This window comes from Oreochromis aureus, linkage group 3 (assembly GCF_013358895.1).
Source record: "Oreochromis aureus strain Israel breed Guangdong linkage group 3, ZZ_aureus, whole genome shotgun sequence".
Taxonomy (NCBI): domain Eukaryota; kingdom Metazoa; phylum Chordata; class Actinopteri; order Cichliformes; family Cichlidae; genus Oreochromis; species Oreochromis aureus.
This window is the reverse complement of record NC_052944.1, coordinates 133867395-133885945: the sequence shown is the minus strand read 5'-3', so window position 1 is coordinate 133885945 and position 18551 is coordinate 133867395. Positions and strand designations below refer to the sequence as shown.

At 38.7% G+C, this 18551-nt stretch overlaps 1 protein-coding gene across 1 annotated transcript; it reads left to right on the top strand.

The window, feature by feature from the left end:
- Positions 1–12517: 12517 nt before the first annotated feature.
- Positions 12518–15853, top strand: LOC116330506 (endoplasmic reticulum chaperone BiP-like). Its single transcript, XM_039608553.1, has 8 exons — positions 12518–12653; positions 12743–12974; positions 13077–13214; positions 13306–13418; positions 13519–13909; positions 14007–14244; positions 14334–14501; positions 14636–15853. The coding sequence occupies exons 1-8, from the start codon at positions 12535–12537 to the stop codon at positions 15190–15192; spliced, it is 1956 nt and encodes a 651-aa protein (XP_039464487.1). The 5' UTR covers positions 12518–12534; the 3' UTR covers positions 15193–15853.
- The last annotated feature ends 2698 nt before the right edge of the window (positions 15854–18551 follow it).

The window sequence follows — 18551 nt, the reverse complement described above, 5'->3', positions numbered from 1 at the left end:
AATTTCTGCTGAAAAGAGGTGAAAAAGCAGAAAATTGCGCTGAAAAGAGATGAATCAGCAGAATTTCTGCTGAAAAGAGTTTTTCCTGAAAACAGCTGAGATCTGTGCTAATAAGAGGTGAAAAGGCTGGAAATTTTGCAGAAAAGAAGTAAATCAGCAGAATTTCGGCTGAAAAGAGGTGAAAATTCTGCTGAAAAGAGTTCAATCAGCAGAATTTCTGCTGAAAAGAGTTCTGCAGAACTTTTCAGAATTCTGCTGAAAAGATGTTTTGCTGAAAATAGCTGAAAAAGCTGGGATTTGTGCTGAAAAGTGGTGAAAAAACTGAAGATTCTGCTGAAAACGGGTTATAAAGCTGAAATTTGTGTTGAAAAGAGTAAAAAAGTTTAACTGTTAACTGAAAGAAATGTTGCCATAAGCGGGATTTGAACCCGGCCTCCCAGTCTGAGTACGGACGCTCATCTCACTGAGCTAAAACACAGGTCAACCCGGCAAGGAAAATCAGTGAGGCCACTGATAATATGGCAGAAATGGGCAAAAATATTGCAAAAAAATTCAATATCTCAAAAAGTATAGAAGTTATGAGCACCAAAAGTCATTGCCGGAAAGAGCAGAAAGAGCAGAATTTTTAAGATTTGAACGGGAAAATAGCACAAAAACTGAGGGAGTAGATAAGTGCCAAAAAGTGTACGGAAGCAACTAGAAGAATAATAATAAAGAATAAAGAGAAACAGGAAAACAATAGTGTGGAAGCCCTTTAGGGCATCCACACAATAAAGAACTAGAAAAATTTGCATTTCCTGCGAAAATGCTGTGTGGATGCCTTAACGCTGAAGCTGTCTGCTGAAAAGCTGAAAAAGATGAAAAGTTGCAAAAAGTTGTATGGTGGTGAAAAAAAAAAATGTTGCCCTGTGCAGGATTCGAACCTGGCCCTCCTGACCTTAAGGCAGCTACTCATCTCACTGAGCCAAAGTCATTCTCACAAAGAAGAGGTGGAGAGACGGACAATTTTGCTGTAATTAGCAGAAGCTGCTGAGAATTGTGCTGATAAGACGTGAAAAGGCTGAAAATTTTGTAGAAAAGAGGTAAATCAGCAGAATTTCTGCTGAAAAGAGGTGAAAAAGCAGAAAATTGCGCTGAAAAGAGATGAATCAGCAGAATTTCTGCTCAAAAGAGTTTTTTCTGAAAACAGCTGAGATCTGTGCTAATAAGAGGTGAAAAGGCTGAAAATTTTGCAGAAGAGGTGAATAAGCAGAATTTCGGCTGAAAAGAGGTGAAAATTCTGCTGAAAAGAGTTCAATCAGCAGAATTTCTGCTGAAAAAAGAGTTCTGCAGAACTTTTCAGAATTCTGCTGAAAAGATGTTTTGCTGAAAATAGCTGAAAAAGCTGGGATTTGTGCTGAAAAGTGGTGAAAAACTGAAGATTCTGCTGAAAACGGGTTGTATAGCTGAAATTTGTGTTGAAAAGAGTAAAAAAGTTTAACTGTTAACTGAAAGAAATGTTGCCATAAGCGGATTTGAACCCCGCCTCCCAGTCTGAGAACGGACGCTCATCTCACTGAGCTAAAACACAGGTCAACCCGGCAAGGAAAATCAGTGAGGCCACTGATAATATGGCAGAAATGGGCAAAAATATTGCAAAAAAAATTCAATATCTCAAAAAGTATAGAAGTTATGAGCACCAAAAGTCATTGCCGGAAAGAGCAGAAAGAGCAGAATTTTTTAAGATTTGAACGGTGAAAATAGCACAAAAACTGAGGGAGTAGATAAGTGCCAAAAAGTGTACGGAAGCAACTAGAAGAATAATAATAAAGAATAAAGAGAAACAGGAAAACAATAGTGTGGAAGCCCTTTAGGGCATCCACACAACTAGAAAAATTTGCATTTCCTGCGAAAATGCTGTGTGGATGCCGGAACGCTTAAGCTGTCTGCTGAAAATGACTGAAAAAGATGAAAAGCTGCAAAAATTGTATGGCACTAAAGAAACTGAAAAATTATGCTGAAAACAAGTGAAAAAACAGAAACTTTTGCTGAAAAGAGGTGAAAAGGCAAAAATTCTGCTTCAAAGGGGTACAGAAGTTCAAATTTGTACTGAAAAGAGGAGAGGTGAAAAGTTTTCCTCTGAAATGAGCAGAAGATACTGAGATTTGTATTGATAAGAGGTGAAAGGCTGAAAATTCTACTTAAAATAGGTGAATCAGCAGAATTTCTACTGAAAAGAGGTAAAGAAGTAGAACGTTGGACTGAAAACAGGTGAATCAGCAGAATGTCTGCTAAAAAAGAGATTTCTGTTGAAAACACCTGAAAAAGCTGGAATTTGTGCTGAAAAGGGGTGAAAACACTCACAATTCTGCTGAAACAGGGTGAAGAAGAGGTGTTGGGCTGTTGAGAAGAGTTACATAAGTTGAACTGATATGTGTGGGTACAAATACTATGATTTGGCAATAATACTGCGTTTTAGCACAACTCCTGAGATTTGATTGAAATACTATGATTTAGAAGAAATATTATGACTTTGTACAAATACAATATTTTGGCACAAATACTATGATTTGGCAGAAATACTATTATTTAGTAGAAATACTATGATTTACCAGAAGTACAATGTTTCTGCAAAAATAGTATAATTTTGAAGAAATACTATGCCTTAGTAGTAATACTATAACATCACAGATATATGATGATTTTTCAGACATTCTGGTTTTACACAAATACTATAATGTGGAAGTATACTATGTTTTAGCACAAATACTATGATTTGCTATAAATACTATGATTTGGCACATATACTATATTCAACACATATACTATAACAAAACAGAAAGTCTACGACTTAGTAGTAATACTATAACATAATAGATATACTATTATTTTGCAGACAGTCTATGTTTTTGCACAACTAGCACAATGTGGCAGAAATACTATGATTTGGCACAAGTACTATGATTTAGTACAAATAATATGATTGGGCAGAAATACTACGTTTCAGTACAAATACTATGATTTGGCAATAATACTGCATTTTAGCAAAACTACTGAGATTTTATTGAAATACTATGATTTAGAAGGCATACTATGACTTTGTACAAATACTATGTTTTGGTTCGAATACTATGATTTGCAAAAAATACTATGATTTGGCACATGTATCATGATTTAGTACAAATACTACGAATTGGCTGAAATACTGTGACTTAGTAGTAATACTTTAACATAACAGATATACTGTGATTTTGCAGACATTCTATGTTTTTGCACAAATACTACGATTTTGCTGAAATACTATGAAATTGCAGTAATACTATGATTTTGAAGGAATACTATGATTTGGTAGAAATACTATGCCTTAGTAGTAATACTATAACATAACAGATATACTGTGATTTTGCATAAGTATGTTTTTGCACAAATACTACTATTGGGCAGAAATACTACGTTTTAGCACAAATACTATGATTTGCTATAAATACTACGATTTGGCACATATACTATATTCAGCAGATATATTATAACATAACCGAAATTCTACGACTTAGTAGTAATACTATAACATAACAGAAATTTTACTTGGGCACAAATACTATAACTTGGCACAAATACCATGATTTTGCAAAAAAATTACCATGACTTGGCAGAAATACTATGATAGGGTATGAATACTATGAATAGGCAAAAGTACTATGATTTAGTACAAATACTATGATTTGACAGAAATACTATACCTTAGTAGTAATACTATAACATAACAGATATACTGTGATTTTGCAGACATAGTATGTTTTTGCACAAATACTACAGTTTTGCTCAAATACTATGAAATTGCAGTAATACTATGATTTTGAAGGAATACTATGATTTGGTAGAAATACTATGCCTTAGAAGTAATACTATAACATAACAGAAATTTTACTTGGGCACAAATACTATAACTTGGCAAAAATACCATGATTTGGCAAAAAAATACCATGATTTGGCAGAAATACTATGATAGGGTATGAATACTATATTTTGGCACAAGTACTATGATTTAGTACAAAAACTATGATTTGGTAGAAATACTATGCTTTAGTAGTAATACTATAACATAACAGATATACTGTGATTTTGCATAAGTATGTTTTTGCACAAATACTACAATTGGGCAGAAATACTATGTTTTAGCACAAATACTATGATTTGCTATAAATACTATGATTTGGCACATGTACTATATTCAGCAGATATACTATAACATAACCGAAATTCTACGACTTAGTAGTAATTCTATAACATAATAGAAATTTTAATTGGGCACAAATACTATAATTTGGCACAAATACCATGATTTGGCAGAAAAATACCATGATTTGACACGAATATGATGATATCGCAGAAATAATACAATTGGGTACAAGTACTATGAATAGCCACAAGTACTATGATTTAGTACAAAAATTGTGATTTGGAAGAAATACTATGATTTAGCAGAAATACGATTTTTTTACATAACTAATACCTTTTGACAGAAATTTCTGCTAAAAGGTACTATTTCTGCTTTTTAGCAGAAATACTGTAATTTGGCATAAATACTATGATTCGAGATAAATACTATGATTTGGCAGATATACTATATTCAGCAAATAAACTATAACATAAGAGACATTCCTGCACTTAGTAGTAATCTCATAACATAAAATAAATATTATGGTTCTGCCCCCAAACCATGATTTGGCACAAATACCATGATTTTTCAAAAATACTATGATTTAGCAGAAATACTATGATTGAGCAGAAGTACTAAGATGTAGTAGAAGTACTTTGATTTAGCACAAATACTATTATGGAGGAGTAATACTTTAACATGGGAGAAATATTGATATACACACACACACATACACATAGAGCAAAGTGTACAGGGGCTGTTAAGAGTCTGGGCTTGGTATATCTAGGTCAGCTAAATTGGCTGCACCTGCTGTAATCAGCACTTACACACACAGACACAGAGACAGCTATGAGTTTTCTGCAGTGTATTTCTCACATTCAGGATTCCCCTCGAACAAATGGCCATAATTTCCTAACCGTAGGGGCTAGAACGCTCATTCTGACACCGATTTGTTCAGAAGAGATGGGGAAAACTTCAGGCCTTCATAATTCAGAGATAAAATATAAATTATTGAAGATATATGACTTGTAATACACTGTAACTGAGTAGAGGCGAAGCAAAACTGCCTTGACTTGCCCTCAAACAACGTTTTGTAACTCTAAATCTATATGGAGCATCAAAATCATTCTTTCACCGTAAGAAACAGCAGGCTTTGGTGAACAGTCATGGAAATTTTCAGGTCTCTGTTGAAATCAATCAAAAAGATATGACGAGAGAAAAAAAAGTGCCTCATTTCCAGAGTTTGAAATCTGAAGAAATCTGAGCGAGGAAAATTTCCTACCCTCAAACAAGTGTAATTCATGGCCAAACGGTAATAGGTGAGGAAAGAATTCTTGAATTGTGAGCATCAGGGATGTCTGAAGATATATTGGCACAAGCGTCATGTCTCAACTTTGTTTCGTTAAGGAGATATGACGATTTGAAAATGCCTCTCATTAGAGAATTCCAGCGCTGATTTTGAAGAAACTCTCCATTGAGTTTCTATGGAGAGTTTTGAGACTTTATGTTACTCTGAGGAGATTTGCAAAAATCTATAAGTCCCACAACAATGATAGTGACATTTTCTGAAAGCCAGCAAAAATACCTACGTTTTGATGTATAATTTGTGGGGGTTGAGTGGAAATTGAGCGAGTAGCAAGAAGTTGTTCAGACATGAAGAGAAAATTCAGAAAGGACGAGTGCACACTCTGAGTTAATTGCATAGCAACCATAACAACGCATGTATTTTCTGAAAAATCAAAATTTTGCAACTGAAAACTTAAAGAGGTATAAAATTAAAACGGTAGAAGATCTGAAAAAGCTGAATCATTCAGGAATAGCCCAATAGTCTGAGAACATTTTAAAGTTTGAATGGAGTTTCTAGGTGAAAGTATGACAAAGTAGTTAAGTTTCAAAAACAAGCAAGTTTTAGCAGAATTGTGGAAGTTTTCCATTCATTTCAATGGGACAAATTAAAGGAAAAAAGTGTAATATTTTAAAAAGTATAATAGTAATAAACACCAAAAGTCATTGCCGGAAAGAGCAGAAAGAGCAGAACAGTATAGAGTTTGAACTGAGAAAATCGGCTGAAAACTGAGGAAGTAGTTAAGTGCCAAAAAGTGTACGGAAGCAACTAGAAGAATAATAATAATAAAGAATAAAGAGAAACAGGAAAACAATTGTGTGGAAGCCCTTTAGGGCATCCACACAATAAAGAGAAACAGGAAAACAATTGTGTGGAAGCCCTTTAGGGCATCCACACAATAAAGAGAAACAGGAAAACAATAGTGTGGAAGCCCTTTAAGGGCATCCACACAATAAAGAGAAACAGGAAAACAACAGTGTGGAAGCCCTTTAAGGGCATCCACACAACTAGAAAAATTTGCATTTCCTGCGAAAATGCTGTGTGGATGCCTTAACGCTGAAGCTGTCTGCTGAAAAGCTGAAAAAGATGAAAAGTTGCAAAAAGTTGTATGGTGGTGCAAAAAAAATTACCACCCTGAGCAGGATTCGAACCCGGCCCTCCTGGTCTCAAGGCGGCTACTCATCTCACTGAGCCAAACTTATTCTCGCAAAGAAGAGGTGGACAGACTGACCATTCTGCTGAAATGAGCAGAAGCTGCTGAGAATTGTGCTGATAAGAGGTGGAAAGGCTGAAAATTTTGCAGAAAAGAGGTGAATCAGCAGAATTTCTGCTGAAAAGAGGTAAAGAAGCAGAAACTTGCGCTGAAAAGACATGAATCAGCAGAATTTCTGCTCAAAAGAGGTTTTTTCTGAAAACAGCTGAGATTTGTGCTAATAATAGGTGAAAAGGCTGAAAACTTTGCAGAAGAGGTGAATAAGCAGAATTTGGGCTGAAAAGAAGTTAAAATTCTGCTGAAAAGAATTCAATCAGCAGAACTTGTGCTGAAAAGAGGTGAATGAGCAGAATTCTGCTGAAAAGCAGTTTTTGCTGCAAACAGCTGAAAAAGCTGGTATTTGTGCTGAATAGGGGTGAAAAAAATGAAAATTTTGCTGAAAAGGGGTGAAAAAGCTGAAATTGAGTTAAAAAAGTTTAACTGTTAACTGAAAGAAATGTTGCCATAAGCGGGATTTGAACCCGGGCCTCCCAGTCTGAGAACGGATGCTCATCTCACTGAGCTAAAACACAGGTCAACCTGGCAAGGAAAATCAGTGAGGCCACTGATGATATGGCAGAAATGGGCAAAAAATATTGCAAAAAAAATTCAATATCTCAAAAAGTATAGAAGTTATGAGCACCAAAAGTCATAGCCGGCATTAGCAGAAATAGCAGAATTTTTTAAAGTTTGAATGGCGAAAATCGGATAAAAACTGTGGGCGTAGTTAAGTGCCAAAAAGTGTACGGAAGCAACTAGGGGAATAATAATAAAGAAGAAAGAGAAACAGGAAAACAATAGTGTGGAAGCCCTTTGAGGGCATCCACACAACTAGAAAAATTTGCATTTCCTGCGAAAATGCTGTGTGGATGCCTTAACGCTGAAGCTGTCTGCTGAAAAGATGAAAAAGATGAAAAGTTGCAAAAAGTTGCATGGTGGTGAAAAAAAAATTACCACCCTGAGCAGGATTCGAACCCGGCCCTCCTGGTCTCAAAAAAGAGGAGGAGAGACCGACAATTCTGCTAAAATGAGCAGAAGCTGCTGAGAATTGTGCTGAGAAGAGGTGAAAAGGCTGAAAATTTTGCAGAAAAGAGGTAAATCAGCAGAATTTCTGCAGAAAAGAGGCAGAACAAAAGAGAAAACTGAAAACCGGTTTTGCCATGACTTGGATTTGAACTTGGTCCTTCTGGTCTCAAGGCAGCTGCTCATCTCACTGAACCAAAGCCATTCTCACAAAAACAAGAGATGGAGCAACTGACAATTTTGCTAAATGAGCAGAAGCTGCTGAGAACTGTGCTGAGAAGAAGTGAAAAGGCTGAAAATTTTGCAGAAAAGAGGTGAATCAACAGAATTTCTGCAGAAAAGAGGTAAAGAAGCAATAAGTTGCGCCTAAAAGAGAATTTGTGCTGAAAAGGGGTGAAAAAAATGAAAATTTTGCTGAAAAGGGGTGAAGAAGCTAAAGTATACCAAATCAAAGTATTTGTGCCAAAACATAGTGTTTCTGCCATATTGTGGTATTTGTGCCACAAAAGTTACTACATTACAACATGAATACGGATTAAAGATGAAAGAAACTGGCAACAAATTCCTCCACTACAAACCAGTCTGATACCACTTCTTTGCAGTGTTCACGTTTACTAAGGCACTACCCAAAAGGCGCCACAAGAGGGCACTCCAACACAAGAGATGAGGTGAATGAGCAGAATTTCTGCAGAAAAGAGGCAGAACAAAAGAGAAAACTGAAAACAGGTTTTGCCATGACCGGGATTTGAACTTGGTCCTTCTGGTCTAAAGGTAGCTGCTCATCTCACTGAACCAAACTCATTCTCACAAAAACAAGAGATGGAGCAACTGACAATTTTGCTAAATGAGCAGAAGCTGCTGAGAACTGTGCTGAGAAGAAATGAAAAGGCTGAAAATTTTGCAGAAAAGAGGTGAATCAACAGAATTTCTGCAGAAAAGAGGTAAAGAAGCAATAAGTTGCGCCTAAAAGAGATGAATCAGCAGAATTTCTGCTCAAAAGAGTTTTTTTTTCTGAAAACAGCTGAGATTTGTGCTGATAAGAGGTGAAAAGGCTGAACATTTTGCAGAAAAGAGGTGAATCAGCAGAATTTCTGCAGAAAAGAGGTAAAGAAGCAATAAGTTGCGCTGAAAAGAGATGAATCAGCAGAGTTTCTGCTGAAAAGAGTTTTGTTTTTCTGAAAACAGCCAAAAAAGCTGGAATTTGTGCTGAAAAGGGGTGAAAAAAATGAAAATTTTGCTGAAAAGGGGTGAAGAAGCTAAAGTATACCAAATCAAAGTATTTGTGCCAAAACATAGTGTTTCTGCCATATTGTGGTACTACTACATTACAACATGAATACGGATTAAAGATGAAAGAAAGGTTCTGTATGTAGAAAAAGAAACACTGTTGAACCATGTGTGAAATAAATAAAGAAATGAAATGAAAGAACAACCTGGTTCTGCTCAAATTCACCAATCACAGGTACTGCCTCAGTCTGCTTCATCAGGCTGTGTACTTGTTTCTGCCATGGAGCGTTAACAAGAATCTGAGGTCCATATTAGAAAAGCTGCTAAAATCATAAAAGTTTGCAGAATTGTAATAAATTAGCAATATAAATTACAGGTCTGTGGTAGTGTATAAATTTGTAGTGAAAAAAAAAAAACGTGGACCAAGGTGGGATTGAACCCACGACCTTTGAGCTGCAGAGCCGTGTCATTACTGATTGCGCCACCTGGAAAGGGGGCGGTCTGAAAGACAGATACTTGGGCAGTCAGAAAATAGATCGCGGTGAGAGGCGAAAAACGCCGTTTTTTGGAGTTACAAAACGTCGTGTAACTCAAAAACTAGGAGGGCTAGCAGCATAATTCTTGTACTGGGTGAATCAGCGGACTTTGGTGTATTTTGACTGCGATTTTCATAGCTCGTTCTAGCTCCGTCGCGGAGATATGACGAGAGAAGAAACGGCTTCATTTCCAGAGTTTGAAGACTGAGAGAAGGACAGATTTCCACCCCTCAAACAAACGTAATTCATTGCTCAACGGTAAGATAATTGTAAAAACTGCTTCCACTGTGAGTGTCAGCAGTGTCTGAAAATATATTGGCACAAGCCTCATGTCCTAACTTTGCTTTATTAAGGAGATATGGCGATTTGAAAATGCCTCCCGTTACAGAATTTCAGCTCTGAATTTCAAAACCTCCCCATAGACTTTGAATGGGGAGTTGTCAGACCATGTGTCACTCCGAGGCAAATTGCAAAAAAACGGTAAATCTCACAATAAAGATAGTGACATTTTCTGAAAGCCAGCAAAAATACCTACGTTTTGATGTATAATTTGTGGGGGTTGAGTGGAAATTGAGCGAGTAGCAAGAAGTTGTTTAGACATGAAGAGAAAATTCAGAACGGACCAGCACTCACTCTGACTTAATTGCATAGCAACCATAGCAACGCATGTATTTTCTGAAAAATCACGATTTTGCAACTGAAAACTTAAAGAGAGATAAGATTAAAACGGTAGAAGATCTGAAAAAGCTGAATCAGACAGGAATAGCCCAATAATCTGAGAACATTTTAAAGTTTGAATGGAGTTTCTAGGTGAAAGCATGAGGACGTAGTTAAGTTTCAAAGACAAGCAAGTTTTAGCAGAATTGTGGAAGTTTCCCATTCATTTCAATGGGAAACAAAAAGTGTAATATTTTAAAAAGTATAATAGTAATAAACACCAAAAGATATAGCCGGAATTAGCAGAAATAGCAGAACAGTTTAGAGTTTGAACGGAGAAAATCGGCTGAAAACTGAGGGAGTAGATCCACGGCAAAAAACGGGGGAGCAACTTGAAGAATAAAGTTTAAAGAGAAACAGGATCTCAATAGTGTGGAAGCCCTTTAGGGCATCCACACAATAATAAAGTATAAAGAATAAAGAGAAACAGGAACTCAATAGTGTGGATGCTTAAAGCATCCACACAATTATAAGTTCATGACAACATGAACGTGATCAAATGCTCTCTTCATTCACCCCTCTGTTCACAGACAAAATTGGAAGCCGGTAAAAGTAAGACGCACAGAAATGCTCAGCCATATGTGCTTTGACTGGAGATTCTGATGCATCACTGCTGGGGCTGTATTACCCAGAATTTATTGCAGCAACCTCTCAGGTATACCTTGCTCCAACGTACCTGCCTGGCACAGTTCCATGTACACTTCCGGTCAGTGGGAAAATTTCTGTCACAAGATCAAAGGGAAAGTCCTGGTCTTGTGACAGATGGAAAGTCTTGAGGTCAAAAGTCAAAGTGTCAAGTGACACAAAGTGCTATGGAGTAACTCTCTCACCAGGTCTTGAAAAATAAAACCTGAAAAAAAATAGAACTGAACTCTGTTTGCAGCTGAACAGCTCCACTCTACTTTCTCCTCAATCCATTTTACAAACAACAGTTTCCTGCTTCCCTTTCCAAAAACTCTTACAGATTCATCCATATCTAGATTATTTTTTACATACTTCTCATGGGCCAAGATCACCAAATTCCATTTTCTTTTATGTAACACAAGTAAATCATCTTCACTAAAATTGCTGTGATTAGTATGTGAAACGAGGAAACTGTTGAGTGCAGAGGTGAAAGCTGAAAGCTGGGTTGGGGCTTTGTGTTGGGTCTGACAGTCAGCAGACAGAAACACTTCTCTACCAGACTGAAACTGTGAGAAGAACAATGGAGTCGTCTCCCATTGACAAATACAATGTACAAATACAGATGTGTTTATTAGTTGTTAATTATCTCAACGTCACAGTGATTTTGATGACAGAGATTTGCAGTTTCATTTTGGTCCTACTAAGAAACCTGACACGGGCTCATTTGTATACCAACTGTGATTGGATGTTTAGATGTGTGGGAGGGTGAGAGGGAGTTCTCTGCCGAGTTCTGGCACAAACAGAGCACAGAGGGAAGAAGCCAACGAGAGGTGAGGATAGGACCTTCTAGAGGTTATCGTTGCTTATAATATTTTATTTTCTAAAAGAGCCACTTTCAAGACCTCAACAAGAAAGTCGAGCAGGTGAGACTCGAACTGGCGTTGGCCGTCTGAAATTGGGGTCTAGGTGGGTACGTGTTAACGCACTGAGCTAAACCAAAAAAGTCAGAAACAGTGTCACAGAGCTATATATGAGGGTTAAAAAGTTTTGTAGAAACTGTAAATTATCATGCTGATGATAGACATTTTATCTGTGTTTAAGAAATAAGAAAAAATAATATTTAAAAATGTTGAGTGACTTTTAAATATCTTTTTTTTATTTATTGCTAATTCAAAAAAAAATGTTTTCATTTTAAGAGGAGCTGGTCAAGAACTTGGTAGGAATTGCAACAAATATTACATCATAGTTTTGTCCATATATTTTAAGTTGCCAAAAGAGGACTGGACTTTATTACTTTATTGATTTATATAGCTTCACAGGATAAAAACTACAAAGTGCTTTCCAATAATATATAACAGATATACATAAAACAGCTCAACCAAACATAAGGCACAAATCTAGTTAAAAGCCAGTCTAAATACATGAGTCTTAAGATGATGACTGATACTACACTAGCTACGCAGACATAAAATATTTACAGTATTTATTCTCTAAGGCCAACTTCAAGTCTGCTATGTTTCTGAAACTCAACAAATCACATTAGTACCCTTAGCTGCTAGCTTCTTGAACTTGGGAGACTGGAGTCCACTTATCAATCTCAAGGCCAGATTAATTTAAGTTGTATTTCTTTTCTGTATTACTCCTTGTAGATTGGAGTAAACAACAAATAAAGATGAAGCTGTTGTGGGTTGTGATGCTCTCAGTCAGCACAGTGTTTGCCACTGCTAATGATGAGAAGAAGGAGAACATTGGGACTGTGATTGGAATTGATCTGGGGACAACATACTCTTGGTAAGTCACTTCAGACTCTTTAAATAATGACACAATACCACTGTGGAATAAAATGGGATTCAAATTGAAATCAAGCTGTGTTCTTGCAGTGTTGGAGTGTTCAAGAACGGACGTGTGGAGATTATTGCCAATGACCAGGGAAACCGAATCACCCCCTCCTACGTGGCCTTCACCAGTGAAGGTGAGCGTCTGATTGGTGATGCTGCAAAGAATCAGCTGACCTCTAACCCTGAGAACACCATTTTTGATGCCAAGAGGCTGATTGGTCGCACATGGGATGACTGGGTTGTGCAGCAGGACATCAAGTACCTGCCCTTCAAGGTGAGCTTGTTACCTAGAAGTAAAACTTGTAGTTGTTGGTTTCTTGGGTCACGCTTGAATAAAATTCTTGTTAAATTAATATTGGTGTGTATTCCTATAAAGGTTACTGAGAAGAAGAGCAAGCCCCATATCCATGTTGACATTGGTGGTGGCCAGATAAAGACCTTTGCTCCTGAGGAGGTCTGTGCTATGGTGCTGACTAAGATGAAGGAGACTGCTGAGGCTTACCTGGGCAAGAGGGTACAAAAGTGTCAGATATTCTAAATCAGCGAAAATGCAAATCTTAATTGAATGGTGTATCATCAAATCCAACTTAATCCTTTTTCCTCAGGTTACACATGCTGTGGTCACTGTCCCCACCTACTTCAATGATGCCCAGCGCCAGGCCACTAAGGATGCTGGTACCATTGCTGGTCTGAATGTTTTGCAAATCATCAATGAGGCGTAAGCATACAGTCCAAATGAATTTGATCATCTGCAATTTGAAACTGTAAAAATGTCCCTGCCCTGCCTCTGAACAATAAGTTCTCACTGTATTCTTTAGAACTGCTGCTGGTATTGCTTATGGCCTTGACAAGAAGGATGAAGAGAAGAACATTCTTGTCTTCGATCTGGGCGGTGGCAGCTTTGATGTTTCTATTCTGACCATTGACAATGGTGTGTTCGAAGTGGTGGCCACCAATGGTGACACCCATCTGGGAGGTGAGGACTTTGACCAGCGTGTCATGGAGCACTTTATCAAGCTGTACAAGAAGAAGACTGGCAAAGATGTGCGCAAAGACAACCGTGCTGTACAGAAGCTGCGTCGTGAGGTCGAGAAGGCCAAGAGGGCGCTGTCTGCCCACTACCAAGCCCAAATTGAGATCGAGTCCTTCTTTAAGGGAAAAGACTTCTCTGAGACCCTGACTCGTGCCAAGTTTGAGGAGCTGAACATGGTAAGATATTCATTTGGTTCTGAAAATATTGTGTATCAAACCCTATTAGAGAAGTGGTTGAACAAGCTTTTTAACTTGTATGTTCTTTAAAATCCAGGACCTGTTCCAGTCCACCCTGAAGCCTGTACAGAAAGTGCTGGAAGATGCTGACTTGAAGAAGCCTGACATTGATGAGATTGTCCTGGTTGGAGGCTCCACTCGTATCCCCAAAATCCAGCAGCTGGTGAAGGAGTTCTTCAATGACAAAGAGCCATGTAGAGGCATCAACCCTGATGAGGCTGTGGCATATGGAGCTGCTGTGCGGGCTGGCATGCTTTCTGGAGAGACGGACACTGGTGAGTCATGAATCTTAGAAATATTTTATTAAATAAGATTGAGCTTTCAAATCTGATCCTGTTTACTAAACTTTTTCCTTCACTTGCAGGTAATGCGGTTCTTCTGGATGTGTGCCCCATGACCCTTGGAATTGAGACTGTTGGAGGAGTAATGACCAAGCTGATCTCCAGGAACACCGTGGTGCCCACAAAAGAAGCCCAGAAGTTTACCACAGCTTCTGATAGCCAGTCTACTGTCACCATCAAAGTCTATGAAGGTAAGAGTTTTGATATTGTTCTTTAAAGCTGACAAATTGTGTTTTTCATTAAAAGAATCAAATGACAAGAAACACATGACAGTGAAATTAAATGTTCCACAAGTCTAATTGTGACTGTTTTTTTTCTGTTTTAGGTGAGCATCCTTTGACCAAAGACAACCATCTCCTGGGTACCTTTGACCTGACTGGCATCGCCCCTGCTCCACGTGGTGTACCCGAGATTGAAGTCACCTTTCAGATTGATGTCAACAGCATTCTGCATGTCACTGCTAAAGACAAGGCCACAGGCAACAAGAACAAGATCACAACTGACCAGAACTGGCTAACGCCTGAGGACATCGAGCACATGGTGAACGACGCCAAGCGCTTTGCTGAGGAAGACAAGAAGCTGAAGAAGAGGATCGATGCTCACAATGAGCTGGAGGGCTACGCATACTCCCTGAAGAATCAAATTGGCAACAAGGAGAAGCTTGGTGGCAAGCTTTCAGATGTTGATAAGGAGTCCATTGAGAAAGCAGTGGAGGAGAAGATTAAGTGGTTGGAGTCCCACCAAGATGCTGACCTGGATGACTCCCAGGCCAAGAGGAAGGAGCTTGAGGAGGTGGTTCAGGGCATTATCAGCAAGCTCTATGGTAGTGCAGGTGGTCCACCACCAGAGGGAAGTGAGCAAGATGAGAAGGATGAGTTGTAGGCAGACCTGAAGTCTTGTGGCCCCTTGGCACTCTGGCATGTTGGTGTACACAATGGACTGATGGGACTCAAATTGTGAGAGGAGTGGTGAGGAAGGGGCTGACAATAACAAATGACCATACTGAATTTCCTGAAAAGCTTTAAAATAAGTTTCAGTGTGTGAGACCTGTTCTCTTCACATATATATCCCACATTGCAGACAGGTCTGGCCCGGATCTGGTATCAAGCTGGCACTTCTGACTGACTGGTGTCATGGCAGGGTGTATGTCAACCCGATGTGGGCCAGGTCTGGCAATGATGGCACTATTCATGTTCCTATTTTAATGCCAATGTTTCAAATGCAGGTGAAAATGTTTTCACACAGATTACACATGTCCATTCTCAGTCACTGGTTGGGGTCAAAGATTCATCTGAGTTGGCTGGTTTCCCCTGGCTTTGCCAAATTCCATAAAATGGCTGCTAACCCATCAGCATGTCCTAATTTATGCTGCTGAGTTGCACATGAAGGTTTTTCTTTCAAAGGCATTCTTTTGTACTCTGAGAGTCAAACAACATTTAAAGTTTTATGAACTCTAAAGGTTCACTGTGACAGTAGATTCATTCCTGACATGATTTATGTTATTTATGTCGACCGAGAACCACAAAATAAATCACTATGCAAAGTGCAACCTTTCTTCAATGTGAAGTGCTTCTTTGTGGAGCTTGTACTCATTTGGTTTGGGGTTAGCATGTTCCTTTTGATTAAAGATTCAATTTATTTCATGAATGACCTCTGTGTGAAAATTTGAGAATGTCACAGTTGGCCGAGGCAAACTGCGTGGAGTGTGAGGAGTGGACCCAGGTGCAGACATTCTAAAACCCAAACTTAACTGATCATGAACTGTTTATTAAAGCAGACAGAACAGTACAAAATAAAAGGGTGAAAACAATGCAAACTAAGCAATAACCTAAACTGGGTAAACTACAAAGGAAACATGAACCATGAAAAACCCTGGTAAATAGAAAAACAAAAAAACTCTAAACATGGCGATGAGGATATATGAAAACCTGAACGCAGGACTTGGCATGGAAACAACGCAGACAATCCAACAAAGACTAAATGAGAACGCACAGACTAAATACACACAGGAGGCTAATGAGAGAAGTGGGAACACATGGGGGAACAGCTGACACACACGAGTGGAAGAGTAAAACTAAACACGATGAACACAGGAACACAAGACCTCTTCAAAATAAAACAGGAAACATAAGACACAGACATGACAACCTAGACTTGACTACTTAAGACACAGACATGAAACACATGAAGGGCAAGGGAGACTTAACAGGGGTGGAAGACACAAGGGGAATCTAATAACAAAGAACTAGAACAACCTAGGCATGAAAAAAAAGAACTTAGAAAGCCTGAAGAGCTTAAAAAAACCATAAACTAAAACTCAAAACGCTGGGTCAAAAGACCCAGGATCGTGACAGAGAATTTAATTTAAATTATGTTTTCTTTTTCTCTCTCCAAATAGTTTTTATTTTTTATTGTGAAGCACGAGTAACAGTTATAAATTCCCCCCGGGGCTGATATTGCTTCTTTTTTGTGTTTTTATCACCAAGAAAACAAACAGACAAAAAAAAGCCCTCCCTGCACCATTCCCTCATCCCAGAGCTGTATCAGCTTATTGTAACCTATGGTGAAGTCCACATAGCACTCTCATTTGTTCATAATTTCCAAATACTCAATGAGTGGCCTCCAAATCTGATCTAAAGTCCTCTGGTTTGTCCTTTATAATGTAGTGGATCCATTCCAGATGAAGAGTATCTGCCAATACTGAAATCCAGGCTTTCAAGGAGGGCACTGCTATACCCTTCCAAAGTAGCAGAATCAGTCTCCTTGCACACTGCCATGAGACAGAAGAGAGGTCTGTGCAGTCTTAAGTTTTTTAGATTGTTGCGACAGTCCAATCAAAATGGAATCAGGGTCTAACTGCACGTCAAAAAGGTTGAAAAAGGAAGAAAAAACTGAATCCCAAAAATCATGTAGCTTAGTAGACATTACAAAACTGTGAAGCAACTGTGAAGCTTCTCCACATTGACATATATCACAAATGGGTGACGTTTCAGGAAATATCTGATGCAATCTTGTCTTCGAGTAGTGCAATCTATGCAAAACTTTAAGCTGAATTAACCTATTTCAGGCATTGATAGAGCATTAATTAACATATCACAGCCCTTTCATCCAGGTATCATTATAAATTTCTGACCCCAATTCCTTTTCAAGGTCCAGAAACTTACCCTGGACCCAGATGAAACCATGGTGTCCTTTGATGTAGTCTCTCTCTTCACTTGCATACCCACCATGGAGGCAGTGGAGACTGTCAGAAAACGACTACAAGAAGACAGCTCCTTGGAAGACAGGACCAACTTCACACCCGATCAGATTTGCACACTGTTAGACCTCTGCCTTACCACAACATACTTCAAATACAACGAAGGCTTCTACAGACAAAAACATGGCTGTGCCATGGGCTCCCCTGTGTCACCTATTGTAGCCAACCTTTACATGGAGGAAGTGGAAAGAAAGGCTCTTGGCTCTTTTAAAGGGAGAGTACCCAGCCACTGGTACAGATATGTAGATGACACCTGGGTCAAAATCAAGACACGAGAAGTGGAATCCTTCCCTGCGCACATTAACGCCGTGGATAAAAACATCAAGTTCACCAGGGAAGACACAAAGGACATGTTCCCTCTAAGCCTGAAGGGAAAAAGAAGGAACACACACATGTAAAGGAAGCACTGAAAACATGTGGTTATCCTAACTGGGCGTTCATAAAGTCAGCAAAGATGCACAGAAAAGAAGATCAGACACCAGCGAGGGAGGATATGAAAGACAGACGCAACAACGTTGTCATCCCCTATGTAGCCGGTGTATCAGAGAAACTCAGGAGAGTTTTCTCCAAGCACGACATCCCAGTGTACTTCAGACCCAGCAACACACTCAGACAGAAACTGGTTCAGCCGAAAGACAAAACTCCAAAACACAAACTGAACAACGTGGTGTATGCTGTACAGTGCAGTGAGGAATGCCCAGACCTCTACATCGGAGAAACCAAACAGCCACTTCACAAGCGCATGGCACAACATAGAAGAGCCACCTCCACAGTACAAGACTCAGCAGTCCATCTGCATCTAAAGGATAAAGGTCACTCTTTCGAGGATGCCAATGTTCACATTTTGGACAGAGAGGACAGATGGTTTGAAAGAGGAGTGAAAGAGGCCATCTATGTCCACTGTGAGCGACCATCTTTGAACAGAGGTGGTTTACGACACCAACTGTCTGCCATCTATAATCCAGTTTTGAGATCCTTCCCA